General features: G+C 51.2%; 12 protein-coding genes across 12 annotated transcripts; 3 read left to right on the top strand and 9 right to left on the bottom strand.

Moving 5' to 3' along the window:
- Positions 1-238: 238 nt before the first annotated feature.
- NECHADRAFT_86143 (uncharacterized protein) lies at positions 239-2,075 on the bottom strand (the record flags this gene model as incomplete). Its single annotated transcript, XM_003047668.1, has 4 exons — positions 239-491; positions 550-693; positions 758-1,860; positions 1,920-2,075. The coding sequence occupies 4 exons, from the start codon at positions 2,073-2,075 to the stop codon at positions 239-241; spliced, it is 1,656 nt and encodes a 551-aa protein (XP_003047714.1).
- Positions 2,076-2,703: 628 nt separating this feature from the next.
- Positions 2,704-4,012, top strand: NECHADRAFT_51064 (uncharacterized protein; the record flags this gene model as incomplete). The annotated part of the gene is made up of 4 exons (XM_003047831.1): positions 2,704-3,219; positions 3,272-3,588; positions 3,642-3,915; positions 3,965-4,012. 4 exons carry the CDS (start codon positions 2,704-2,706, stop codon positions 4,010-4,012), a joined length of 1,155 nt encoding a protein of 384 aa, XP_003047877.1.
- Positions 4,013-4,422: 410 nt separating this feature from the next.
- On the bottom strand, positions 4,423-5,478 carry NECHADRAFT_86141 (uncharacterized protein; the record flags this gene model as incomplete). Its single annotated transcript, XM_003047667.1, has 2 exons — positions 4,423-5,184; positions 5,278-5,478. The coding sequence occupies 2 exons, from the start codon at positions 5,476-5,478 to the stop codon at positions 4,423-4,425; spliced, it is 963 nt and encodes a 320-aa protein (XP_003047713.1).
- A 530-nt stretch (positions 5,479-6,008) lies between these two features.
- On the bottom strand, positions 6,009-6,947 carry NECHADRAFT_86140 (uncharacterized protein; the record flags this gene model as incomplete). The annotated part of the gene is made up of 1 exon (XM_003047666.1): positions 6,009-6,947. One exon carries the CDS (start codon positions 6,945-6,947, stop codon positions 6,009-6,011), a length of 939 nt encoding a protein of 312 aa, XP_003047712.1.
- Positions 6,948-7,291: 344 nt separating this feature from the next.
- Positions 7,292-10,246, bottom strand: NECHADRAFT_86139 (uncharacterized protein; the record flags this gene model as incomplete). Its single annotated transcript, XM_003047665.1, has 8 exons — positions 7,292-7,405; positions 7,460-7,647; positions 7,710-8,598; positions 8,636-8,666; positions 8,736-8,791; positions 8,871-10,125; positions 10,180-10,193; positions 10,241-10,246. The coding sequence occupies 8 exons, from the start codon at positions 10,244-10,246 to the stop codon at positions 7,292-7,294; spliced, it is 2,553 nt and encodes an 850-aa protein (XP_003047711.1).
- A 505-nt stretch (positions 10,247-10,751) lies between these two features.
- On the bottom strand, positions 10,752-12,496 carry NECHADRAFT_86138 (uncharacterized protein; the record flags this gene model as incomplete). Its single annotated transcript, XM_003047664.1, has 3 exons — positions 10,752-11,509; positions 11,569-11,872; positions 11,936-12,496. The coding sequence occupies 3 exons, from the start codon at positions 12,494-12,496 to the stop codon at positions 10,752-10,754; spliced, it is 1,623 nt and encodes a 540-aa protein (XP_003047710.1).
- Positions 12,497-12,938: 442 nt separating this feature from the next.
- On the bottom strand, positions 12,939-14,078 carry NECHADRAFT_50727 (uncharacterized protein; the record flags this gene model as incomplete). Its single annotated transcript, XM_003047663.1, has 4 exons — positions 12,939-13,200; positions 13,290-13,649; positions 13,701-13,837; positions 13,884-14,078. The coding sequence occupies 4 exons, from the start codon at positions 14,076-14,078 to the stop codon at positions 12,939-12,941; spliced, it is 954 nt and encodes a 317-aa protein (XP_003047709.1).
- A 760-nt stretch (positions 14,079-14,838) lies between these two features.
- On the top strand, positions 14,839-16,395 carry NECHADRAFT_50929 (uncharacterized protein; the record flags this gene model as incomplete). Its single annotated transcript, XM_003047830.1, has 6 exons — positions 14,839-14,916; positions 14,971-15,247; positions 15,301-15,701; positions 15,759-15,956; positions 16,011-16,148; positions 16,201-16,395. Coding segments are annotated over 6 exons (1,287 nt in total), but the record flags the coding sequence as incomplete, so codon positions are not given.
- A 182-nt stretch (positions 16,396-16,577) lies between these two features.
- Positions 16,578-18,300, bottom strand: NECHADRAFT_86135 (uncharacterized protein; the record flags this gene model as incomplete). Its single annotated transcript, XM_003047662.1, has 5 exons — positions 16,578-16,953; positions 16,997-17,076; positions 17,120-17,829; positions 17,938-18,078; positions 18,120-18,300. The coding sequence occupies 5 exons, from the start codon at positions 18,298-18,300 to the stop codon at positions 16,578-16,580; spliced, it is 1,488 nt and encodes a 495-aa protein (XP_003047708.1).
- A 1,006-nt stretch (positions 18,301-19,306) lies between these two features.
- On the bottom strand, positions 19,307-21,095 carry NECHADRAFT_86134 (uncharacterized protein; the record flags this gene model as incomplete). The annotated part of the gene is made up of 2 exons (XM_003047661.1): positions 19,307-20,642; positions 20,686-21,095. The coding sequence occupies 2 exons, from the start codon at positions 21,093-21,095 to the stop codon at positions 19,307-19,309; spliced, it is 1,746 nt and encodes a 581-aa protein (XP_003047707.1).
- Positions 21,096-21,587: 492 nt separating this feature from the next.
- Positions 21,588-23,009, bottom strand: NECHADRAFT_50873 (uncharacterized protein; the record flags this gene model as incomplete). Its single annotated transcript, XM_003047660.1, has 2 exons — positions 21,588-22,879; positions 22,925-23,009. The coding sequence occupies 2 exons, from the start codon at positions 23,007-23,009 to the stop codon at positions 21,588-21,590; spliced, it is 1,377 nt and encodes a 458-aa protein (XP_003047706.1).
- Positions 23,010-23,601: 592 nt separating this feature from the next.
- NECHADRAFT_23522 (uncharacterized protein) lies at positions 23,602-25,242 on the top strand (the record flags this gene model as incomplete). The annotated part of the gene is made up of 2 exons (XM_003047829.1): positions 23,602-23,731; positions 23,774-25,242. Coding segments are annotated over 2 exons (1,599 nt in total), but the record flags the coding sequence as incomplete, so codon positions are not given.
- Positions 25,243-25,388: the final 146 nt, after the last annotated feature.

The raw sequence follows: 25,388 nt of genomic DNA, 5'->3' as shown, positions 1-25,388 counted from the left end.
ATGTTTCAGCTTTCTGGTGCTTCAAGGGCAAATGACAGCGATACTCAAGTGATACATACCCAGGGCGCTTATGGCAACTGATACAGGTCATACCTGAGATGAGGGGACAAAATACAGGATGAGATGCCATAATAATACAGTACACAAACACACATACACACACACAAGTCACATTTTCTGGTTATCAAGTTCTTGCCTGTTTGCCCAACTCACTGCTAGATTACATCTCTCAACGCCCTCAATAAATCAGTTCATCAGTCTTGGTACCCTCAAATTCCTTCTCGATGATCCGTCTGTGTTTGTCCGAGCGGCAGGTAATGGAGCAGTCAAACATCTCAGGAACACTGAGGAAGCCAGTCATCATGGTCGTTGAGGGTTCAACAGTTGTTCCATCGGCTCTCTTCTTCTTCTCAATGTTGAAAGCCCATAGCGTCCTTGAAATGACAATAAAGAGCGACTTTTCGGCTAGATGAACGCCAGGGCACGCGCGACTGTGAGGACGGTTAGAAGTTACTCTTCGGTGACAGCAGCTGTTTAATATGGGCTTACCGGCCAGCTCCATAGGAGAAGTGATCTCGGTCGTATGGGTCCTGAGAGTTCATATACTCAGCAGCTGTGAGAGGACTGTCGAGATAGCGTGCTGGCTCGTAGGTGTCTGGGTCGGGGTAACGGCTGGGGTCACGTTGGATTGCCCTTGACCAAACTTGTAAGAAAGACTTGTTTATGCAGGTCAGGATCGATATTGTTGTAAACTTACCACCAGTTGAGAACCACCACCGAGTTCTTGGGGATGAAGTGGCCTTCGTACCAGTCATCCTCGGTTGATGCATGGTACATTCCAAACTTGTTTACTGGTCGCCACCTCAGCGTCTCCTTGATCATGGCGCGGATGTAGGGCAAATCAGCCTCATCTTCCCACTGGGGCATCCGGTCTGTTCCGACAACGCGATCGAGTTCTTCCTGGCCCTTCTTCATGATTTCTGGGTAGAGAACCATGGCAAGTGTCCAGTTGTTGATGGTGGTGGCGGTTGTTTCGGACCCGGCCTCAACCAAGCCACCACAGGTGTAAGCCGCAAGTAGGTCGTCGATTCCCTTTGACTTTGGGTCGTTGAGATAGAACTCCTTGCAAAAGCTGTCCCTGGCGGTTCCAGCATCCGTGGTTCTCTTCAAGGTTTCCCAAAGCTCGAGGTAGATCTTGCTGTCGTGGGCAAAGGCCTTTTCTCCCCAAGATCGCCAGTTGCCAAATAAGAACTGGGGCAGTTTGACCAAGCCAGGAAGAGTCTCAACTGCAAAGGCTCCAGGCGCCATCATGATGGAGAGGTTCTCAAGGACACTGAAGATCTTTGTGATTAAGGGATCCTCGAAGCTTGGCACACGGTATCCGTAGGCGACGAGCATGATGACCGAGGTGGAGTACCGGCGGTTGATGGTGTAGAACTGATCAGGCCGAGTCAAGAGGTCGTGCAGGACTACCTTGGACTCTAGGTTCTGCACAGGTCTGTACTTCTTGGACGCATTCAGATTCAAGAGGGCATGACTATGCTTGCGAAGGCTTCTCCATTCAGGCCCGTAAGCCATGAACAGCTGGCGCGACTTTCCGCTGGCGATATTCTGGGCAAGGGGGAGATGGGGTCGGGAAGAGTAGATGGCAGACTTCTTGTCCATCAAATCCTTGACAGCCTTGGGAGAAGATAGCCAAATGTAGTCGGTCGCGCCGATCTTGGTGTAGAAAACGTCGCCGTATTTGCGATGCCACTCGCGGACCTTGTTGCGCACCTGCTCCTGGTCGGAGAGATCGAAGAGGTTGCCTATCAGAGGCCAGCCGGGGGGCCCTCGGGGTAGCTTTCGCCGGCGAGGATCCTGTGGAAGGGGCAAGGTTAGCAAGATCAAAGCCTAGACCAGATTTGATGGTGACTAACTGTGATGGAGTTTGGAACAAGAGAGATGTAAACGCCAGCAAGTACTAGGATAAGAACCACAACGACGGGAACAAGAGTGCCTCCATCGAGGCTTCTGAGGCGCTGCGTCTGCAGACGCACGAGATGTACGACGTCTTGGTGGTTAACTAACTTCATGTTTCAGAACGGATTCGAGCGGTGATGATTGGGGATGAAGACAAAGGTGATGCCATGGGGAGAAGGTGTTAAAGTCATCCTTTTGTCTCTGCAAAAGCCTAACGGTCTCTTTTGCTTCACGCAACACGTTAGTCTGCAGGCACCTGTTCAAGCACCCCATCATTTACCCCATGGAGGTCAGTTAGGCTCCTCCACAATACGCATCCCCGCTCGAGAGCGACATGCCAACACGACCTAGAAGATGGGGTAGATGGCGGCTCTTCGCGGACGGCTTGTCAATGTGGGGGTACAATTGAATTGGGCATGGGTTTTCACTCATAATACAATTGCACCAAGACATCAACTTCAAGCTGCCCACAGCATCGAGACCTTCATAGTTAACTTGCAACAAAGAACCGGCGATTTTATCCTTGAGTTAGATATTGTGGACCAGTAAAACGTCCACTTATACTCAACATTCAAGTCTTCACTCATCCGCTATCATCTGAGCTTTAAGGTAGAGACGATGGCGATTACCTTGGACAGGGTAAGCTTCCACTCCCCTTGACTCCATCAATATAGGCTGACTGGCGACAAGACCCAAGTCTTAATTGTCGGAGCTGGTCCGGCCGGCCAGCTTCTCGGCCTGATGCTAGCGAAGCAGGGCATCTCTGTCACAATTGTTGAGCAAGCCGAGAAGCTTGACGACAGACCTCGAGCCACCCATTATGGCCCTCCAGCTATGAAAATTCTGAACTCTGCTGGTGTTGGTGACGAGGTTCGCTCAAAGGGCTTCATCGTCGACACAGTGGCATGGCGGCGCTTGGATGGGTCGTACATCACTGGCATCAGCCATGAGACTCAGAAGGACAGTGCTGATCGAATGGTCGCCCTGCCACTGAGCCAACTGGCCGAGGTCTTGTATGACCATGCCAAGGCTCTGCCCAAGATCCAGTATCTATTCAACCGCAAAGTGGTTGACATTGGCCAGGACGAGTCAAAAGCCTGGATCGATACAGTCGACCAAACCAACGATGAACAGTCTCGACTGGATGCTGACTACGTCGTCGGCTGTGACGGCGCCAGTAGCATTGTACGGCGTTCGCTGTTTGGAGACTGGAAGTTTCCAGGTAAAACATGGGATGAGCAAATCGTCGCTACCAACGTGAGTCTGGTATCAAAGTGGGCTTAAGTCATCAACTCACGTCCTATTCTAGGTGTATTACGACTTTGAAAGATTTGGCTTTTGCGATTCCAACTTCATCATCGACCCAGAGCACTGGTATATGGCTGCCAAGATTACCAAGGATGGCATGTGGCGTGTGACATATGGAGAGGCATCCGGTCTAAGCCATGACGTGCTGAAGGAGAGACAACCTGAGAAGTTTCGAGCGATGCTTCCAGGTCATCCAGATCCGAGTCAGTACAAGCTGGTCAACATCAGCCCTTACAAGGTGCACCAACGGCTAGCAGAGAAGCTCCGTGTCGGCCGATTTATCCTCGCTGCCGATGCAGCCCACCTATGCAACCCTTTGTGAGTTTGGCCCAATTCCTGGAACAAAGCCTCATCCACTAACTTCACATCAGCGGCGGCTTGGGGTTGACTGGTGGCATCGTGGATGTGGCCGGAGTGTACGAGTGTCTAGTAGGAATCTATACTGACCGAGCGGATGCATCCATTCTGGACATCTATAGCGACATCCGCCGCAAGAAGTACCAAGAAATTGTAGACCCCATCTCCAGCTCCAACCTCAGACGTATGTTTAGCGTGCACCCAGACAAGGTTTTAGAGACAGACGAGTTTCTTCAGATGTGCAAGAAAGCTGCGAACGACCCCAAACTCGCTTCAGAACTGCTTCAGGTGAGTGGAACTTGTAACCGGAAGCGTGACAACGCTAACTTGATAACAGAGTGCCCATCTTCTCAACTACGACTTTACTCAACATTACACGAGATGAAGGTGGATGCACACAAGACCTATGGGCGATTCGGGGCTGGCATAACGATGGGGTAGTGCCCAAGCCCCTGGGGTTTTCATTACTGTAGCCAAATATCTGTTCTATTGATAACAAAGCATTCTTGTCAACACATGTTGAAGACAGCTACAAAGGCCGTGATTCTGTATGAGAAAAATATGGTATCTGATGGTGCGAGGCCTAGCGAAGATCGGATTAAATCACCAGTGGCTGCAAAGCTCTCTGCTGAACCTTCACACCCCTGTCTCGTTTTGATGGCTCATCTTTCGTATTTAAGCCCGGGCGATCGTCTTTTGAGGCTGTAGCCTGGCAATCAATAGCGGACGCCCCAGATCAGAGAATCGGATGCCTCGATTTTAAGTGTGGTCTAGTTATTGAGCTCCCTATTCCTTTCACGAGGATTTCTCATCCCAGTCCTCCTGGCCCCCAATGTATCTAAACAAGACCCTCGAGTCCAAGTCCTTGCAGCTTTCGTCCTGGCTGGCTCCCCTGTACGCCTCCAGCCCCGCGTTACCGAGTAGCATCTTTGCGCCAACCCCGTTGGCGGCTGCAACAGCCAGACCAAAGTCCTTGGCCATCAACTGGACCTTGAAACCTCCAGCGTACCCCTTACTCGAAGGAGCATCGGGGCAGATATTGGGCACCGGGTTCCATTTGTCGCAAATGGTGCTTTGCGCCGTGCTGGTGGCAAAGATGCGTGCTAGCACCCGTGGATCCATGCCTGACCGCATGCCAATATTAAGGGCCTCGGCAGTAGCAAGAGAGATCAAACCAGAACAGTAGTTATTGCAGAGCTTCGCTGTAAGGCCCATTCCCAGTCCGCCACAAGCAATGACTGTCTTACCCATCAGACTCAGCAACCCATTCAGTAGGTGAAACTGTTCATCCGAGCCATCGTCGGCACATCCGACCATGATGGTCAGCGAGGCAGCTTCCGCACCTAAAGTCCCTCCCGATACGGGAGCGTCGTAAAAGGCCGGCTTGGACTTTTGGCTTTGAACCTCATTGGCAACATCCAGTGAAGTTTTGGTGTCGATGGTGGAGCAGTCGACAAGCAGGCGGGCAGACAGGTCAGGGTGCAAGATGCCAGTCGTGGGGTCCAGATATACAGCACGAACATGAGATCCTTCTGGAAGCATGGTAAAGATTATTTCCTATCAATCATCCGTGAGTTTTGGACAACTGCAAATAACGATGGCCCCAGTGGTCTGCCCAGGATCTAAGGGGAATGTCACGAAACGACTTACAGCTTTTTGAGCCACCTCTCTCGGCGAGCGGCAAAGTTCAACTGATTTGGGGTGTTTCCGAGCCAATTTGTTCATGGAACCCTCAAGAATGTCGTAGACAAAAAGAGTCGAATCTCCAGGAGCCTTGGAGATGAGATTTGAGGCCATTGGAAGACCCATGGCTCCGAGGCCTACGAAGCCGAGCTTGAGTGACTCTGTCATCTTCGGGCCGTTGTGTGTTCCAGTAGAACTGTGTTTGAAGCCAATAATGGATCAAGAGGAGATTTTTCGAAGCATGTGGTTGAGACAAGATGGGAAATGAAGCTTTGCGGGGGACTTGATACATGGCGTCTCTGGAGCGTGGAGAAGAGGTTGTGGGGTAATTTACCCCCCGTGGGCGGTCTGGGAAAAAAGATTGAAGAGTAAAAACTCCTCTTGTATAAGGAAATAATCTGCCTAAAATCTAAAAATCATTAGATAAAAGTGTAATCATAATAACTAATACTTTTTAAATGCTTAAGAAATTATTTAAGAATTTCATTATTTGAATTGTGTTTATCTAGGGCGGATATAAAGTGGTGCCTACCTCCCAAGATCTCGTTTCTTTCTTCGGTCGCGTGCCCCATTACCAGATTCATAAGGTCTTAATGCATGGTTTCTGGTCTCGGATTAGAAGACGAGGCCATATTTCATCGAAATGGTCTACATGGCAGCAAAAAAACAGTGATCGATAGTTGGAATTATCATAGCAACTATAGAGCTCCAGGGTAAAACGCATCCTGGTTATTTCGTGCCCAGGTAGCATCGTGGGCAAAAATGATCCGTAGATCAAAGCCACACTGCTCTGACACATGCTTCCAGAGCGAGAACTTTGCCAAAGTCTCAGTTGCTAGCTTTTTGTCCATGTGTATACAGCAGATCCGGCCATCAGCGTCGGTCCATTCTGCGATCGACATCTCTCCACGTAGCAACCTTTCATCATGGCAGGCGTCTCCAATCAGCAGCACCCATTGTCGAATTCCCTTTCGTACCAGCAGGCCAATATGCCCAGTGAGATGGCCTGGACAGTCGACGATGTAAATCGAGCCGTCGTCAGTCAGGCTACGAACGTGTAATCCACCGGCTTCCTGCCAACCCTCTAAATGTTGGGTTGGAGGGGGAAACTCCTGTACGTTGAGTTTGTCGAATAGGTCGTCTTGAAATTGGGAATGAGACATGTGCCCGTTTAGGCCATTCTTGAGCACATCAAGGGATCCTGCTCTAACCAAAAACTGTGCCTGGGGGAAGTCGGAAGGTGTGCCGATGTGGTCCCAGTGAACATGGCTAAGGATGACCTCGTCAATGTCCTGACGGGAAAGGCCGCCGTCGAGCAAGCTCTGTCGTACATCTGGCAAAGGCTGCAACGGTAGGCGATTCTGGAGGTGGTTCTGAATCGGAAGGCTGTACTCTTTCGTATTTCTTCTCAGTCCCAGGTCGAACAGAATACGCCTGGGGCCGGCCGCAGATGATTGATGGACGATGAGAAAAGACAGAGAAGGGACCTGACAGCGTTCGTTGTCTGGCTCTCCAGACACGAATGTCTTCTTGGGAAGCGTAAAGGTGCCACCTCGCAGAGCCGAGACCTTGGTGACACCTAAGGCTTTATCTTCAAGGGCCTCCAAGGCAATTTTCACGCTGTCAACATCGGACATTTTGATGGGATAACTGAGTCAAAAGATAGAATAGAACCTGGCGCGATCTGTGCCGACGCAATTGGGAGAGACAAGTAAAAGAAGGATGAAAGGAAATGTTACCCCACATCGACGGCCCATTCGAGAAAGGTACCCCCGACTCTCAGCGCACATACAACAGGTTCAAGTCGAAAGATGAGCCAGCAATGGGGTCTGAATAACAACATTGGACGTGCTCCAGGCAAGAAATATACAAGGATCAGATATCGTACATGACCCGTCAGTTATTGACCTGGGGCCTGAATACAACCATTTCATGATTACACGCTCAGCCTCCCTCCTCTGCAAGTATAGCCCATTCATATCTAAGGACCACTACCAAGCGAATGACGGCGATTTGATCTCGTTATTCTTTCATAGGCGTCAGCCAAGAGGCCAAGGGCTGCTCCCATCTGAGGGGTGATGGCCCAGATCCATACCTGAATAGCGGTTAGTAGGGCACAAGCGAGCTTTCGTTACATGACTTGACTTACATCTTGCAAGAACCAGCCCCAAGTACGGGCTACTCCAGCGGCCAGTGATGTGCTTTCGCTGCCGTCATATTCCGCTTCCTCAAGCACCTCTCGGATGATTGCAAACAGCTTGTCCTCCTCAGGGGTGGGTTGTAGGCCACACAGGGAGTCGATTTCGACCGAGTGCACCCACTTGGTGACTAGAAGTGCTGTGAATGCTGTCAGAATATCTCAATTGAAGGGGACCAAAGGGCAAAGATGCTGCACATACCGCTTTCCCATCCAGCGATAGCATGCTCAACGCCCCATCGAAACGCTGCCGTCTTTCGCACTAACATGTGGCCCAGTCTTACGGGAATGATCAGCCCCTCCAGTGTCTTTACGCAGGCCTCGAGGAGTTGCGGGCTCCGTTCTATCTTGGTTGTCACAAAGGAAGTGATTGATGCCTCCATATCGACGGGATCTTGGCATGTCAGGTTGATCTGACATGCTGGCTTGAAGAGCCTAATGTAGGCAATCCTCAGGACAGCATGGCTATTGAAGACCAGTGATGTCTCGGTGTCGCCATTGTCATCTGGGTGGCAGGAATCTTTGTCACCGCTCCTCAAGAAGGACTCGCATCGAGTGAGGGACTTGAGTGTGCTCTCTAGGAGGGAGAGACGAAGATGGTCCTGACCGATAGACGAGTCTGCAATGGCCTGAAAGGCCTGAGATCTCTGCCACATGTGCAGCACAACAGCATGCATCAGAACAAGGGCCGAAAAGGTCGAGATTCGAGGCGGCTCAACGTTGGACGGGGATTTGCTGGGGCACATGAGGTTCGTCAGGACCTGTCGCATTGTACGTCGACTAACAGGACGTGACTGCTGCTGCTTCAGTCGGTTTGCCCATAGCTCACGCCACTTATTTGACGACTCGGCGCTCCATGAATCTTCGTCCTCAAATGTTTCAAAGTCGAGGTCTTGTGTGGCGTTGAACCCGGGGTTGACATCGAACAAGACCATTGTGAGGGTGCTTGTTATAAAGAGGGCCCCCAATAGCCGTTTCCAGGACTCGTACTCTATCCATTCGTGCCAGGTTATTCGAGGCACGCTGGGTTTGTCTCCAGCTAATGAAGCTCTGACTTTGTTGAAGACCTGGTCACCACTCAGCCAGATGGCCTGCGAGACGCCTTAGCAGACAACAAATTCAACTCACCACCGTATAAAACCCATTGCTATCCATGGTACTAGAGACTAGATTTTTGTCGCCACTCATGATGGCATAGAAACTGAGAAGAACCCTTGCCTGAACATACCAAAGACAGTAGTCCTTGACGAGAGCCTTGTCATCGTGCTGCGATGGGCGTGCAATCTAAAACGGTCAGTGATCTTGCAGTCCGAATGATGCAAGGGAGAATCCAAGACTGAGCCATGTCGTGTGGAAAACATACCGTCTCAACAGAACGGACAGCAATATCGTAAAGATGCCGCGCACGGCGACGATCTAGGCGATATAGAGCTCCGATGCTGCACATGGCAAGCACCAGAGGACTCGGCGTCGTCCTTGGATCAAACGTCTGGAGGTGAATGATGCGTAGGTGTGTGTGAAAGCTCGAAATGTAGCCTAATAAAAACCCTTGTAAGAGTTTAACAGGAGGGAGGTCTGCTCTGGCATGGCTGCCTCCCAGGCGTTCCATGAGATCAGTTTGTATAGAGAGGTAGACACTATTGTCGAGACTTAAAGTGGGATAGGCTAGGCGCTCGCCTGATAGCAATGTGGGAAGGTCACTTTGATCGAATTCTTTCCTAGTAGTATCTGAGAGAGCATTGCCAGTCTTCAGGGAGTCGTCCTGTAGGGGAATTTGGGTGTTCGATTGGCCAAGGTGAGACAGGGCGTCCAATTCGGCCAGGCTGAAATGGTAAGTGGGCAGAATACTCTGCTGGTTCTGTGGCGGGTCGAATAGATCAGCGGCGAGAGGGGTGAATGTAAATCCCGAGAGATCCAAGTCGACATCGGGCATCGGTGAGAAGGTGAAGGGCATGGAGTCTTGGACAATGGGGTTGGAAGGCAATGACTGGCTCTGGTTCTGGCTCTGACGCTGCCGATGCTGATGTGGGAAGATGCCTTTGTCCACTGGTGATTGTGTATATGGAATCAGATGGTCAATGTCCATGTCTATAGCGATATCTGTATCAATCGCGCCATTACTGTTGTGTTGGTCGCTTGCATGGCGCAAGGAGTCGAGAGGCGGATTCTGGGAGCTGTGGCTAGAAACTGGCCGAGGGTGGCTAATCGCGACACTCTCGGCAGCTACTGATGTATCTCTTGGGCCATGGTGGGCGGTGCCTATGCTCACAGTCTCCGCAATCATCGCAACAGCGGAATCTGCCCCGTCGAGAGAAGCTAGGCGACTGGCGACGCTTTGGGAAGTACTGGAGGGCGTCGTGGATGAAGAAGACGGCGAGAGGGCTCCTCCGTTCCCATGCTCTAGGGACGCAGCTCTGGGTGCAAGATCGAGATGGTGACAAGTATCGAGCGCTTGGGGATCTTGGGGAGGCGTGTCCGGGGCTGCCGACCGCGTAGGAGGTGCCCAGGCGACATTTACTTGATCGGCCACGAACTCGCCGTCTGCATCATTCTGTCCGTACTGCTGTGGCTCCTGATCGTGAGCATGCAAAGTGCGCTCGTGCCTGGTGACCAAGTCTCTGTGAGGGGAGTCAAGTCAGCGACGAGCTATGAGCACGTTGGGCCGCACATACTTCCTAGAGTAAGACTTTAAGCAGTATCGACACGCGAAGGGCTTCTCGTGGGTGTGCGTACGCTCATGGCGAACGCAATGCTCGCTACGCTTAAAAGCTTTTGCGCAATGGCGACACTTGTACTGTCGGCGCGGTCGGCCCCTGCGCGAAACGACTCTAGGTGTGGCTACGACGCTGGTCTCAATGGCTGAAGACATGCAAGCCGGGATGATGATTCGGGTGTTAAGCGTGCGAGTTTGAAGGAGTGAGGCAGGGTAGGGCAGGACAGGGCAAAGTGAATGGTGAGACAAGATGAATTCTCTCGAGGTCTCAAAATTGTTGGTGGACGACATGGGGACGACATGGCACAACTGGAACCGTCGGCCTGGGCTCTTGACTCAGCGATTACCAGGGCATCACTCGGCCAATCAGGCCTGTGTCTCCCCCGGATCTGCCCCAGAAACCATGACCGGAGAGGCTAGATTGCGGGGAGGAGAAGATGGGGAACCGAGCCCCGGGATCTATTCGCGGTGGAGAACGAGGGTGGTCATATGTCACCCCCGTGATTCGTTCTACGGCATCAAGCTATCTACTCAGACACTGTCCTGTACAACCACTCCTTTGGTGTCAACCTTGACATCGCCCAGCCAGAACCCCTGCTCCTGCGCCACCGCCCACTCCTCGTGCAGCACCCGGGCCCTCGTCTCATTCCGGGCAACGAACCGGGCCTTGAAGGGCTTGGGCAGCGTGTTGACGCCAGGCTCATACGCATCATCCGAGAGATCCACGGGGATGGGCTTCCCGTCAGGCCCTTGGCCGGGTTCGATGCGGAACGCCCACAGGAGCTTAGCCAGAGTGATGAAGAGGCTGTTCTCAGCGAGATGCATCCCGGGGCAGATCCGTCGCCCGGCACCAAAGTCAAAGTGGTCGCGGCTGTTGGCATCCCGCGATGCCGCGTACACGCCGGCCTTTTCGGGATACGCCAGGTACCGTGATGGATCAAACGAGCGGCCACCGTCCTCCTTCCAGCGGCCTTGATCAAAGTGCAGCACGTACTGGCTGATGCAAACCACCGTATTCTTCGGGATAATATATCCCTTATGCTCGATGTCGGCCGTAGTATAGTGTGGCGTTCCGATATTCGTTACCGGTCGGATACGGAGGATCTCCTTGCCAATGGCACGGATGTATGGGAGGTCGGCCTCATCGTCGAAGGTGGGGGATCGCTCGTCGCCGACTACACGTGATAGCTCCTCGTCTGCTATATCCTGTACTTCGGGGTGCGCTGATAGATATAGGATGGCGCTGTTGAGAGCAGATGATGTCGTCTCTGAACCTGCCTCAATCATTGCTGAACCCCTCGTTGTCAGTAGGCGATTCTTTGGAAACAGGACACGGGGCTATTCTTACAACCCGCAGCAAATCCGGCCTCAACCTCGGAGATGCCTTGCTTCTTGAGGTCAGACTCAACCAGCTGTCTCACTAGACATTCCGGAGCCCTGTTCTCTTTGAGTGCAACTTGAAGCCTCTTCCAGTATCCCATCCATGTGTCCCTTTGCTTCTTGTACGCACGAGTCGCGCTTGGTCGCCACCACTGCAGGAACCATGGTAGATTTCCCAGAGGCGGGATCAAATCAGCGAGATACGCTCCAGGCTGAGCAGCTTGGGAAAAGTCATGAAGAAGGCCGTAAATGGCGCGGATATCGTCACAATCCTGTCCAGGTCATGGCCATCAGAATAGGGCTCTAGTCAAGCCATCATATCATGTTCCACTCACCCATGAAGGCACGCGAAGTCCGTACGTGCTTAGAAGCACCACTGAAGTCGTGTAGCGGCGTACGTGCATATAAAAGTCCTCTTGTGTCGCGTTGTCGGTTGCAATGTCGTAGATGAGCTGCTTGGCCTCGAACTCCTGGCCGGGCTTATATGTGCTAGAACCCTTGGGTGTGAGTGACTTGTGCACAATGGCTCGGAGCTTGCGCCACTTCTCTCCGTATGTGAGCAAGAGGAGGCGATTCTCGCCCGAGAGGATGCCAGAGAGCACAGGCTGTGGCATCCTCCCAGAAGTGACTGCCGACTGTTTGTCAAAGATTTCGCGGACGCTGGGAGGGTCATTGATGAAGACCCAGCTTTCCCAACCTAGCCGGACTGTGAAGACGCTGCCAAACTGCGAGGCCCAGAGTTGCAGTTGCCGATGTGGTTTAGAGCCAAGCTGGTAAGCGTTCCCAAGAAGGGGGATTCCTTTGGGCCCTGGTGGGAGCTTGCCTCGGCCGCGGCCTCGTAAGTATATACATGCCACAAGGAGGACCAGAAGTCCAGCGTAGCCAAGGACAGCCATGATAATGTCGACGTGAGGGTTGCAAAGGGGTTGAATGGCAGAAGGAAAGAATGTGTCATCAGGAAAGCCAGTATCCAAGCGGTAATCAAGTCCTTTTCAAGTTGACTCTGGTCGATACACCATCCCCATGAGCTCAATAAACGAACCCCACGTTCTGGAAGCCCCCACCCCCTCTTTAAGTGCCCCAAGAGTGGTTCGGTACCCCATCCTACACGCCATGCGCCATACCTGGGGCAAGTCACCGAGCCAACCATTTTTCACTCATTTTCAATCTGGCGGCGGACGGGCATATCAAAAGACAGTGATTCGTGGAGCAGCGGCAACGATACCGTACATGTAGGGGCCAAGGGGGCGTTATGGAACATTCAGTACAGGGTTTTATGTCTCATTTTGTACCAGAGTGTGTAAACAGAAGAGATAAATGATGATACTTAGAGCGAGTTCAAGGCTTCTGATGAGCCCGAATTCTCGCCAGGCACTCCTTATCAAACATAGGATGCAGAAGAGACATCAGAGTAGAGTCTTTTCCCTCTTTAATAAACTCGGCGTCGTGAGCCATTGCAATATGCATCCCATAATCGCGAACCGCCATCCTCAGCTTTCCAATGGTATCAAGAGCCGCTCCTAGACTCTCGTGCAAGCAAAACATGGAGCCGTCGGGCATGGAAACGCTGGCTATTTGCTTGACGCCGTCGAAAATTTCCCTACCCAGTGCATGCTGTCAGCCGGCCTCTTGGTCACGTTGTTCAGACTTCCATCTCTTTTTTTAGTCATGATGTATCCGCCAACTTACTTGGAGTGGCAGCAATCGCTTGCCATCAATATCCACTCCCCTGACTTCAGTCTTGCACAAGCCGCCAGATTTCCCTTCATGTGGCCAGGAGCCTGCAGAATCCAGAAGCTACCATCACCAAAATAGTCCAGGGCTTGTTCAAATGGTCCCCACGGCCCCCAAGGCCCTTTCAACTCGTCGTAAGGATCTGTACGGACATCTGGAGTTCCAAAGAAGCGAGAGTCCCACTGTACCATGGGCTCGATCTTGCCGTTGTGTATGTGTCCAGGGGAACAGTGGGAGCCTGTGCCTGGGCCAAATACCACCTTGGCGTTGGGAAATTCACTCCTTATGGGCCGGCAATGATCCCAGTGAGCATGACTGTTTCACGTCCTGGTCAGCACCGGGTGGCTTCAGGGATAATCTACGCACCTGAAGACGACAGTGTCTATCTGCTCATTCGCCACACCCAAGTCGGCGAGCTGCTGGACGAGACTTCGCCGCGGTCCAACTGGGTTGCAGCTGGGCCAATGGAAATTGAGCACAAATGGCGTGTACAATTCACGATCCTAGTCACAGTCAAACTGAGCTCAGGGCTGGAACGGATGGACTAACATTGCTAATGCCCAAGTCCCAAAGAACCCTTGACCCACTGGGTTTATGATACAAGTAGAAGCACCAGTCGTAGAGGTAATAAGGACGGCTGTGCCCATCAGCATGAATCTTGGTGTCGTCTGTCGTCGTGAAACCTCCTCCATCAAGAAGGACGACTTCCACCTCTCCGCTAACACCTGGAAGTTCCCTAGTCATGCTTGCTGCTAGTCTGAGATCTTCTGGGGACAACGGGGGTTCGCCGAGTCCTACAGTACGGCGATAGTTCAAAGTTATGTCCCCGCTCGGAGCGGAAAGACATTTCTACCCCACATTATGCTCACCCCACATAGGTCTTCTGGCTCAGTTATCCCATCAGGGGCCGGGCTTCAACTATATCGAAAAACACAATTCACCCCACATAGGTAGGGAGGTACGCTAACGATGGCGAGTCATCGGTTTCCCCATATTCCAAAGTGCGGGTTCCCCAGGTTCCCCAGGTTTTCGGGGTTCGGAGGTTCGGATAGCCACCTGACTGCCAATGAAGCTATGCCCCCTAAGCGAAGAAGCTCTATATGTGAAGTAGGCCAGTCATCATTAATTAAGTCATACCACATTTAACGGCCCGGTTGCCTTGAGCCTACATCCAACACAGACTCAAGTGGCATTTCTACCTGTCAATCATCCCACATCATGAGTGCTCTATTGTTGACAGCGCAGAACGTCAGCCTCTTGGGGGTGGGATTACTCCTACTGGCCATAGCTCAGACTGTAGGACAAGCTCTGTTCTCCAGCTTGAGAGCGGTGCCTGGGCCCATATCAGCTCGTTTCTCCCGCTTTTGGTACCTCAGAAACGTGAGCAAGGGAACGTTCCACGAGACCAACATTCAGCTGCACAAGAAATACGGCAAGACATTGGCTTTCTGATTTCTCAGGCTTAGGTAGCTAACATGAGAGCCCTAAAGGCCCGGTTGTTCGAATCGCCCCGAACCAGTATAGTTTCAACGACCCAAATGCCATCAAGACGATTTATGGGATCGGCAAGCCCTTCATAAAGGTGCGAACTTCAAGCTGTTCTTTGGCAAAGAATCCAATTAACCATTTCCCCAAGTCATCATGGTACAAAGCTTCTAGCGACCCCAATGCCCAATTCAAGGATCTCTTTACCGATCAAAATGCCGCCAGACACTCGGCCAACAGAAGGCTGGTGGCCAACCTATACTCGGTAACCTCTCTTCGCACGATGGAGAGCGCCGTTGATGAATGCGTTGATATCCTCCTCGATCGAATGTCAGAACTGGCCCGGAGTGGCAAGTCGTTTGATTTGCAATTCTGGATGCAATGCTACGCCTTTGATGTCATCGGGCAAATCACTGCAAGTGCTCTCGGTTCTCTGGCTCAACCCATGACTCTAACAGTTACCATTAGGTCGGCCAGAAAGTTGGGTTTCTGGAAAAGGGAACTGACGAGAGAAACATATTTTCGAGTTTGCATGACTACCTCAAGTATTGTGCCGTCATTGGGGTGGCCAATGAACTTCATGGCCTCCTTTCTTGGCTTATGAGCTTCCTTCCAGCCAACGGCATTGCGTACGTGGCCAATTTCACTCAGGCCAGTATCCAAGAAGGTCGAAAGATACGCTCGATGGATAGTAGCCTCGACAAGGCACAAGACTTTTTATCCAAAGCTTTGAGCCTCCATCAAGCGAACCCCGACAAGTTTCCCGATGCCGCGATTCAGACGCTATGTCTAACCAACTTTGGTGCTGGCTCAGACACGACATCCATCTCTCTCTGTGCTACTATTTTCTCTCTACTCAAGCATCCCGAATGCCTCTCCAAGGTTAGTTCTAAGGTACAAGCTGGCCACGTCTATATCTGCTAATACCTGCCATGGCAGCTGAGAAATGAGATTGATGAAAAGCTGGCCCTTCTAGGATATGTCGACAAGATTCCTTTCAAAGACACTCAGTCTATGCCTTATCTGCAAGCATGCATCAAGGAGAGCCTGAGGCTACACCCAGCCACAGGCCTTCCTCTGGCACGAGTTGTGCCTGAGGGCGGCGCGACCCTCAGCGGAACCTTCTTCCCGGCAGGTGTAAGTGGAAACTCGTACAAACCTTGTATATAGTTTCTTACTGACATTTACCAGGCCGTCGTGGGCGTCAATTCGTGGGTTGCCCACCGCAACCCCGATGTCTTTGGACCGGACACAGACGAGTTCAGGCCTGAAAGATGGCTCACAACAGACAAAGAAAAGCTCAAGATGATGGAAGCTTCTTGGATGCCGGTAAGTACACGAATTAATCCGCATTACACAAACAGCCCGTAACCTGTCCTAGTTCGGAGCCGGATCTCGAACATGTATCGGAAAGAATATCAGCCTTCTCGAAATGAACAAGCTGGTCCCAGCCCTATTGAAGAGGTTTGACTTTTCAGAAGCGGCTTCCTGTAATGTACACATGGAGAACTACTGGCTGGTGAAGCAAAAGGGCATGATTTGTAAAGTTACTTCAAGGGATATGGGAATGGTCTGAGGTAAATCACGCGGAGCTTTTGATAACGAAGAATGGAATAAACCTTGAAGATTTATAGCTTCTTACATGTCCAATTTTCATCGTTGAAGATGCTATTGAATATCGAAGCATGCAATTATGGTTTAGCAGTTTTTCAAGAAAGCAACATGCACCATCCATAACAAGCTGTATCCCCCACCCGTCTAGTCCTTCTTGACAGCAACCTTGCGGTATCTGACAACCTCCGTCCCATTCTCATCAAAGCTGCGATCAGCAACAACCTTGTAGCCTCCAATTCGAGGAAGAACCTTTGTCCAGAGACTCCAGTACACACCTCCCAGGATCAAAACACCGACACCAACAACAGGGAAGACGTAGTACGGGTACCCATCCGCGTTGATATCTCCATCAGGTGGAATGAAGGGTACAAGGGCGAGGAAGATGTTGGCGAGAATGTAGATGACCGAGATGGGGAGGTAGGTGTGCCAAGGGGACGACCAGTTCTCCGACTTTTTGTAATGGAGGTAGATGAGACCAGCGGTGACGAAGCCGTTGATCCATGCGCCGGGATATGTGTACCTGAATTGTTAGACATGATCTGAAGAGGGGCTTATTGACATACAAATTGACAATAAAGTTGTATGCAGGGCCTGCTGGAGGTGCAAGCAGGACAATGACGGTGACGATCCAGTGAAGGAAGAGCTACAAGGTCAGCATGGATTCATCAAGAGTGGGAATAACTTACAGATGCAGCCGGAGCAGTGAATGGCTTGTTCGACGCCCAGAAACGACTAAATGGCAACATGCCTTCCTTAGCCAGCTCTTGATTGACTCGAGCATGCGCAAAAGACACAGCCAAGACATTACCCAAGTTGCTCAGAGCAACAAAAGCAGGCAAGCTTCTCGCAGCAGCACTCTCTCCAAAGATGTTACGGAAGAAGAGACCAGCCACGATAACTTCCGACTTGGCAAGATCAGACTTGGGAATGGCTGCAAAGTAAGCCACGTTGGCCAAGACGTAGAGAATCGTGACACCGCCGATGGCAATGGGAGCAGCGATGGCGAGCGTCTTTCGAGGATGCTTCAACTCGCTGACGACGTAGTTGGCGTTCTCCCAACCCTTGTAGCTGTAGATGATGTTCAACAGAGCATTTGAGTAAGCGTATGCTCCCCCCCCTCCGTATCCGTCTCCCTCTTCAATTCTAAAGGCGTGGTCAAAGTTGTGAGGGTTTGGCACACGGCGATGGCCAGCAAGAGCTGCGAATCCAGCAAAGACGATGAACAACAGGATTACAACCTTGAACACGCCCAAGACATTGAAGAGTCGAATTCCCCACTTGGGTAGGGTGCTGTGAAGGACAACAGCAAAGGTGATGCACGCAACAGCGATACCACGAGCCTCCCAACCGTCAGGAGTCTCCCTGCCAGAAGCAAAAAGGATATATCGACCAAAGGCTAGTGCGTTTCCAGACGAAAAGCCAAGAAGAATCATCTAGGAAGCCAAGACGCAGGTTGCCAGGTATCGAGGTCGACGGTATACACGTTCGAGGTAATTCTTCTCACCGCCCGATCGAGGGATTGCGAGGCCGAATTCAAGGAACACGCTGAGACCGCAAAAGGTGAGGAATCCGCCAATCACCCAGAGCATGAGACAAATCCCGACCGAGCCAGTTGCGGCAAAAATACTTGAAGGTGTGGAAAAAACTATCTTGTTAGTCGCGTCTTGAGGTTGAAAGATTACTCACTTCCTGTCCCAATCATCTTGTTCAAGATCAAAAAGACGGCACCTGTAATGCCAATCTTTCGATCCTCAGAGTAGGAAAAGTTCTGGGCGTCAATGGTGCTATCATTGTCGGTGTTTCGTTCCTCCTCGCTCCCCCCTTTGATGCCATTATAGGCCTGAGCCTCTTTGTTGTGGTCAGCCATGATGGTTGAGCTGATGATAGAAGCTGATGCTGCAGGCAGCTCGTATTTAAAGCTGCAAAGCTACGCCATTACATATCCTATTGACGTGAACGTGAGACGACAAGCCACTAACATTCTCATCTTGGTAGGTGGTTACACGAGCAGGCATCCAACCGTTGATGTAACGTCTCCTAGTCGATCAAAAGTCCTCCCGATCCTTACGTCCTTCCTATTTACATTCTCGATTTGATCCATTTATACGGCCAACGGCAATGTCGACATCGTACCCCTGTTTCACGGCATTGCCAAGACCCGAAGATCACACCCTGATGACTACCCCAAGGGGAAGGTCCAAAACCCGGGGCTGACATTGGTGGCTTCACTAGTGGTCAGGCCGCGATCTGCCAGGCCACAAAATAAGCTCATAGGCTTTTATGCTAAAATTGACAGATCGGAGCCTGGCGCAGTCAAGCCGGGAGTATGGTCCCATAGGCAAGTGAATCGCGTCTTGCAAGACATGTGCGCTTACGTGGGGGTGCAAGCTTATTCTGACCCATTCTGATGACAGGCGAGGAGAGTTGTAGCGCTCATCGAGGTCAATTTTCCCTATTCTTGCCTTCCCAATCCAATGTCAAGCACAAGACCATACACGGCCATATACCTCTCATGCTACATCTTATCCCCATATCCATTCTCGCGCAAATAAGCAATCAAGCGACCAAAACGAACAAACTTCAACCCAATCCTCTGAGTATCTTTAACGTGTTGCAAAAGCTTGCTGAGTTCCCGCGGTAATTAAAGATACCTACCAAAGCCACGATAGCCTTCTGAAATTTTAGTCGTGGCAATGACGAGCTTTGACTGGAGCTGCGAGCCCATTGCGGTCACCTAATCTTGGTAGGTGCCGCCGAATGTCATTGTGGCCGTTGAGGCGATTCGGACAGCCTCAGTTCCTGCCTTGAGTTGCAGTTTGCTTGACCTAAGCGTCACTCTGCCTGGGCAAAATCTCTTTGAAGTTTGGACTGGATTATGGCGCGGAAGTCTCGTCTTTGGGTGGCACTAGGCTTGTGGATTCGAAGGGGATTCTCTTTAGATCACGCCTTGTAATTCTGACAGGCTTGGGGGGCCTTTGCGGTCGTATCTCTCCTGGGGCAACCAAGCCGTGACCAGGCCTCGTCCGCACAATGGGTGCGTTAGGAAGGACTCCATCAAGGGAGGTTAAGCTTGGGAACTGTGGCTCGTCTGAGGTTGCCAGATCGCCATCAGAACCTTTGGGCATCGGGGCCCTGATGGGCGCAGGGCCAACCTGAGGTCTTGGGGCAACCTGGGGTTTTGGGCCTGTATATACTCTGGCTCCTGTGTCTGAGTCCTTGCTTGCCGATGCCTCCATCACAGCTGGGACCATCATTTGTGCGAAGATGGCTTCATCTTTAGATGTAATTCTTTCTGGATATGCGACGCGCCTGGTCTGTTGACTTGGGCGATTCATTCTCCGCATGCTCGGTCTCGGTCTGGCTGGGGGCCGCCGGGCTTGCGCAGGTAGCTTTTGCAAGGTTGCCGAATTAAGAGGTCTAATCGTTGCAGCCGAAGACTCAGGGACCCCTTCATCTTCGAGCAAGCTCGTGAGCTGTGACTCATTTGAGGTTGTCAGATCACAATCAGAACCTTTAGGCATCGGAACTTTGATAGGCATCGGGGCCCTGATAGGCGCAGGGGTGACCTGAGGTCTTCGGGCAGATTGTCTTGGGCCAACCCGTGGTCTTGGGCCCGTATACACTCTGGCTCCTGTGTCTGAGCCCTTGTTTTCCGATGCCTCTATCACAGCCGGGACTCTCCTTTGTGCCGAAGGGGCTCCGTTGTTGGATGGACGTCGGCTCCCTGGAAGGAGATGCTTACTCAAGCGGTATGGCACAGGCTTCCTGGCTTTAATTGATGTGGCGGACTGTTGGTTTGGGGGCTCCTGCCAGGCCGTCAAATCACCGCCAGGGCTCGTCTTTGCAGGCGGGTTGAAAGCTCTTTTAGTTTCAGAAACGTTTGGGGGCCGTGGCTCGTTTAAGGTGTCCAAGGTGCCATCAGATCTCTTCCGCTCCACCGAGGCTTCAGAGGTTTCTTCAATGTCGGAAAAGGCTCGAGTGCTGTCATCATCATTGCCAGCAATGATCGTATCTAGGGCCATCTCTGTATGTGTCGTCATGTCCTCTAGGAACCTCTGGATGGCATAGTCGTTTGGCGTCGCAACATCTTTGGGTAGCTGAGCCTCGAGACGGACAATCTGTTGCAAGATTTGTTCAGTATTTTCCTTGATAGTGGTAGTATCGTTGCGAATCTCGGTGGTATCAGCTTTGATGTCTTTTGTTAATGCCCTGGGGGTGTTAGCCTGGTTCAACTAAACTCTGAGTAACTTACAAACTATGCACAATCAGTGCCAGTTCCAAGGACGACTTGTGGGCCTCCAGGCCTTTTCGCAACTTCTCAACATCGCCTTGCCCGCCTGTGGCCCATGTCACCTTGGCTTTCAGCCGCTTCTGTCCGTACTGAGCAATGCAGTTCTCAATTTCGAGAATGACCGAATTGCAGTTTAAGACGATTATCAAAACATGTTGTCCTATGTCCTGCGACAAGGGATTTTCCTCTTTGGTGGCATCATCCTCAATGAGCCTGAGAACCAACTGGAGAGACTGCAGCTCCCGCGATACCTTGTCTAGGTCTTGGCGAGCTTCTCGGCATGTTCGGACGAATCCCTGGATCGACAGCGAAAGTGTGCCAATCGTCGATACCAGGCTAGCGCAACCTGCCGCGATCGATAGAGGGTCCATCTGGTGTGATTGATGAGGGAAAATTGTTTGACGCGAAAGAAAGAAATCAGGCTGTGGCTTCGAGGTTCAGCTCAGCTGAGGGGCACAGCTGAGACCTCATTGGTGAGGTGGCTGAGCATCGTCTTGGCGGGCGTTATCACAAATGCGCCTCACGGGGATTGAGGCTGTGATTCTGCCTTGGAGATAGCCATGCTTGGCTCTGCTTGAGTCTGGTTGAAGGTGGCTAAGAACCGTTTGAATAGAAATAATCAAATTAAAAAGGCATGGACACGTTGAAATCAGTTCGCTTTCAAAAAATGAGGCCTCAAGGTGGAACAAAGTGCTGAGGTATTGTAGAGTAACTTATCACATATAAAAAAAAGTGTATCAGGAGTGTTTTCGTATCCTTTCAGGCCATGCCGTTCTACCCACAACATTTTTCACCTTCTGACACCGTCCCAGTCTATCAACCCATTTTCCGTGCGACTATAATACAAAGTCTCAAGATGAATCTCAGAAGCAAAAGACCTGATCCGTCATCTTGGACGAAGCTCCCGGCTTCTCGAAACCCAGATTGACCAGCGACTTCTTGGCTGCGCTGATCATCCCTGGTGGGCCACACAGCATGACCTTTGAGTCTGGTCCAGGTGCAGGAAACTTTTCAGCCATGAGCTCCTGCGTTACGTAGCCGGTACCATACTTCCACTCAGCTGGGGCATTGTCGAGGAGGTAGTATAGTTTAAAGTTCTGAGGATATCGACGAGCGAATGATTCAAGCTCTCTCCGGAGAAGAATATCCTCCTCTGATCTGTTGGCGTATATCAAACTGACTTCCGTGAGGTCTTGGTCATCTTCGCAGATGGCACGGATGATCTGGAACATAGGAGTAATGCCAGTTCCACCAGCCAACATGCCAATCTTTTTGCAGAGACCATGCTGATATCGCATGGCGCCCTTGGGTCCTCGGAATAGCACTTCATCTCCAACTTCAACGTTGGCCAAGTATCCTCCTGTCAGTTGTCCCTCGGGATAGTACTTGATCACCAACTCCAAAGTGCCGAGATCCGAGTTGTTGGAAATGGGTGTGTAAGACCGGTTGACCGATTTGCCTCCAACATCCGCCTTTATTGAAAGATGTTGGCCGATTGGGAGACCAAGCAATGTTGTGGGCTTAGGCAGGGCAAAAACCAATCGGTAGACATTGGGGGCAATGAGCTCCTTCTCGGTGAGTGGAAGAGCATGGTATGTCGAAGGGTCAAGCCATCCTCGTTGAATAAGAGGATTAGGTTTGGAGACTTTGGGTATCTTCTTGTGAGGGGGATAACTCATGAAACCGCCTTCTTCGAAATGGAGAAACTTGGAAAGTCTCTTCACCGCGTAAGCGCCAGCGACGGTGAACAGAGCAGACGCCAGGATGAACCCTTCAAAGAATCCCAGGCCTCGGTTGGGTTTTGACGAAAGCTTGAAAGCAGGAAGTACATCCAAGGCCCCAGGATTAAACCGATAAACCTGGTGTAGAGCCAGCGCACTTGACACGGCAGCGGTGGCGGCGGTAGCCACGACTGCAGAAGATCGGCCTCCTGACTTGACCTTGGGAGTTGCTTTGGGCTGAAGAGTAACACGCTTGGGAGCATCTTTTCTCGGAGCTCCCTTGTACTTTCCAACGCAATACTCTTCCATAATCTCAAAGGCATCCTCAGAATGGCCAGCATTGTCAAAGTCTACCGTAGCATCTTTGCCAGCAGCCTCAATGAGAATGTCTGCACCGCCAGGATGATCATGAATGTATTTGGTGACATCGTAGACTAACCTGTTAGCATTGCTCATTGAATTAATTCGAATCGACTAACCTTGCCCTTGGATTGTCATCCAGCAGTCATCAGAAGTGTTGTGAGCTGCCACCTCCTTGGCAGTAAATTCCGGTCCTGAAGCCATGATTGTGGGTGATGTAGGGTTAACCAAGTACGACGCTTCTGCGGCTGGTCAAGATAAAGGCCGTTATAAAACCTGAAATTACGATGCTACCTCGTCGCAGTGACCAATCCAAACTTGCCCATTTTGGCAATGCCGAGGCTCGGGTCTTCTCAGCCGATCCCGCCGGAGTGGGTCCCGGAGGTTCCGTGCGGGTCTCCGAACAATGAATTTTCACTGCCGGTTTCATCATATATCCATTTTTTACCTCATAAAGACATGAATGCCGAGAACCTGCATGGTCAGCAGAGATAACAGCATGCGAGAAGACGCGTTTCGCATCCTGACTAGCTGGACGCCGTCCCGGAGATCCTCATGACCCGCAAATTATCCCCTTTTTCTAATCGCTCAACGTCCAATCCTGGACCTTGGAATGAGCATGAGCCATCATCTTAGCAAGGTTCCACCGCCATTGCGGCTTCAAATTTTCAGGCAAGGTTGGGGCGATGTTACGAGCCTCGGTTCATTGTAATCCACTTGTCGGTGACGATGTGACTTATATGATAAGTAAAGGGGTCTGCTGGTCTTACGTAGTGTAATTCTCATCAGACTCACAATGGCTACCAAACGATTTTACTTGTGCGGAGATTCCTCTACAGCCCAAGATATTGAGCTCCCTTCATCATTGGATGAGCAGTCTCTTCAGCATCTTGTGGCTTCTCACTTTGCTATTGTTGATCCAAATGGTGAGTGAACTGCCTGTTGTATGAATCATCTAACATTTGCAGGCATTGGGTTCATCAACCAGTCCGAGGCCTTGACAACAGTCGCAGATGTCCTCGCAGCTGAGGATGTAGCCATCACCATTGATGGCAAGGCCGTTCGGGAAGTCCCCGGTCCAAAGGGTCTTCCATTCGTTGGGAATTACTTTGAGGTGTATCCAGACCATCTCGGCAATCATCAGCGATTATTCGAAAAGTATGGCCCTCTTTTCAAGACCACCAACATGGGCAGCACCATCTACCACACCAATGACCCTGCCCTGGCCAACATTGTCTTTGGAGAGACCGACTTTTTCTCCAAGCGGATCATTGAAGGCCATCCTCTTTTCCCCATCAAGAACACGGAAGCCGGAGTTTTTCTTGGAGACACGGATACGCCAGAGTGGAAAGAGGTGCACAAATTTTTACCTCCAGCTTTGGGTCCCAAGGCTGTGAGACATTACGCGCCCACCATGCAAAAGACCGTCGAGGATGCGTTCAAAGTGTTTGATGAACTCGACGAGCGTGACGAGGCTTGGAACGTGTATCCATACATGCTCAAGCTTGGCTCACAAGCCGTTGGAAAGCTTGTGCTAGGTATGGACTTCAAGCACTTTACCGCTGTTGACGCGCGTCCACATGAAATGGTTTTGAGAATCGCTCAATCTCTTGAGCTGAACAAAAAGATCACCTCCATGGGAAGCTGGTACCGAAACATGCCATTCGGCGATCCCCAACGTCTTCGTGAAGCTCGAGCACGCATGGAGACAATGATGGAAGAATCGGTAGCGAATGCCTCAAAAGGTGTTGGAGATTTGGACCTTCAAGACGCTGCTCTTCAAGCAGAGAACATGGTCGACTATGTTCTTCGTGCAAGTGACAGCAAGGGCAACAAGCTACCACGGAATCGCATCATGGAGCCTCTTGTTGTTGCTACTGGTGCTGGCTTCACTACAACAAGCTCACTTTTGTCTTGGCTCCTCTACGGTCTTGTCGTCTATCCCGGTATGCAAGAGCGTCTCCTGCAAGAGCTTGTGGACAATGGTTTTGATGATGACACACAAATCACTGCTGATGTAACCAACAAACTCAGCTTCCTCGACAAGTACATCAAGGAGACGCAAAGACGACATAACCCATCTTATCAGCCGGCACGCACAGCAGCAGTCGACTTGATTTTACCCGGCGGTTACAGAATCCCCAAAGACGCCATCGTCATCCCTGCCCTACACCACATCCACAACAACACCAAGATCTGGGACAACCCAGCACTCTTCGACCCTGATCGCTGGGACACTGAACGCGTCAAGAACCGACCAAACGCTTCATACATCCCTTTCGCCACTGGCCCACGCATGTGTGTCGGTTTCAACTTTGCTCTGCAAGAAGTCAAGGTGTTTCTACCAAAGCTTGTGTATCGATACAAGTTTAGCCTGGCTCAGGATGGCCCGGTTGAATATGATCCCATGTTTCAGCTCATTCGGCCAAACAATTTGTATGTTCGGGCTGAGAGGAGAGTGAAGTGGCCAGCAAAGAGCGAGAGTTTGTGATAGACTGCACTTGGCGTTCAGAGATACGACTGGATCAGGATATACTCATGCAAGAGAGGGTTTTGTTATACAGAAGGAGTCTGGATGGACTG

This window comes from Fusarium vanettenii, assembly GCF_000151355.1.
Source record: "Fusarium vanettenii 77-13-4 chromosome 10 genomic scaffold NECHAsca_14_chr10_3_0, whole genome shotgun sequence".
Lineage (NCBI taxonomy): Eukaryota > Fungi > Ascomycota > Sordariomycetes > Hypocreales > Nectriaceae > Fusarium > Fusarium vanettenii.
The sequence above is the reverse complement of the archived record's forward strand: the minus strand, read 5'-3'. Positions and strand labels throughout refer to the sequence as shown.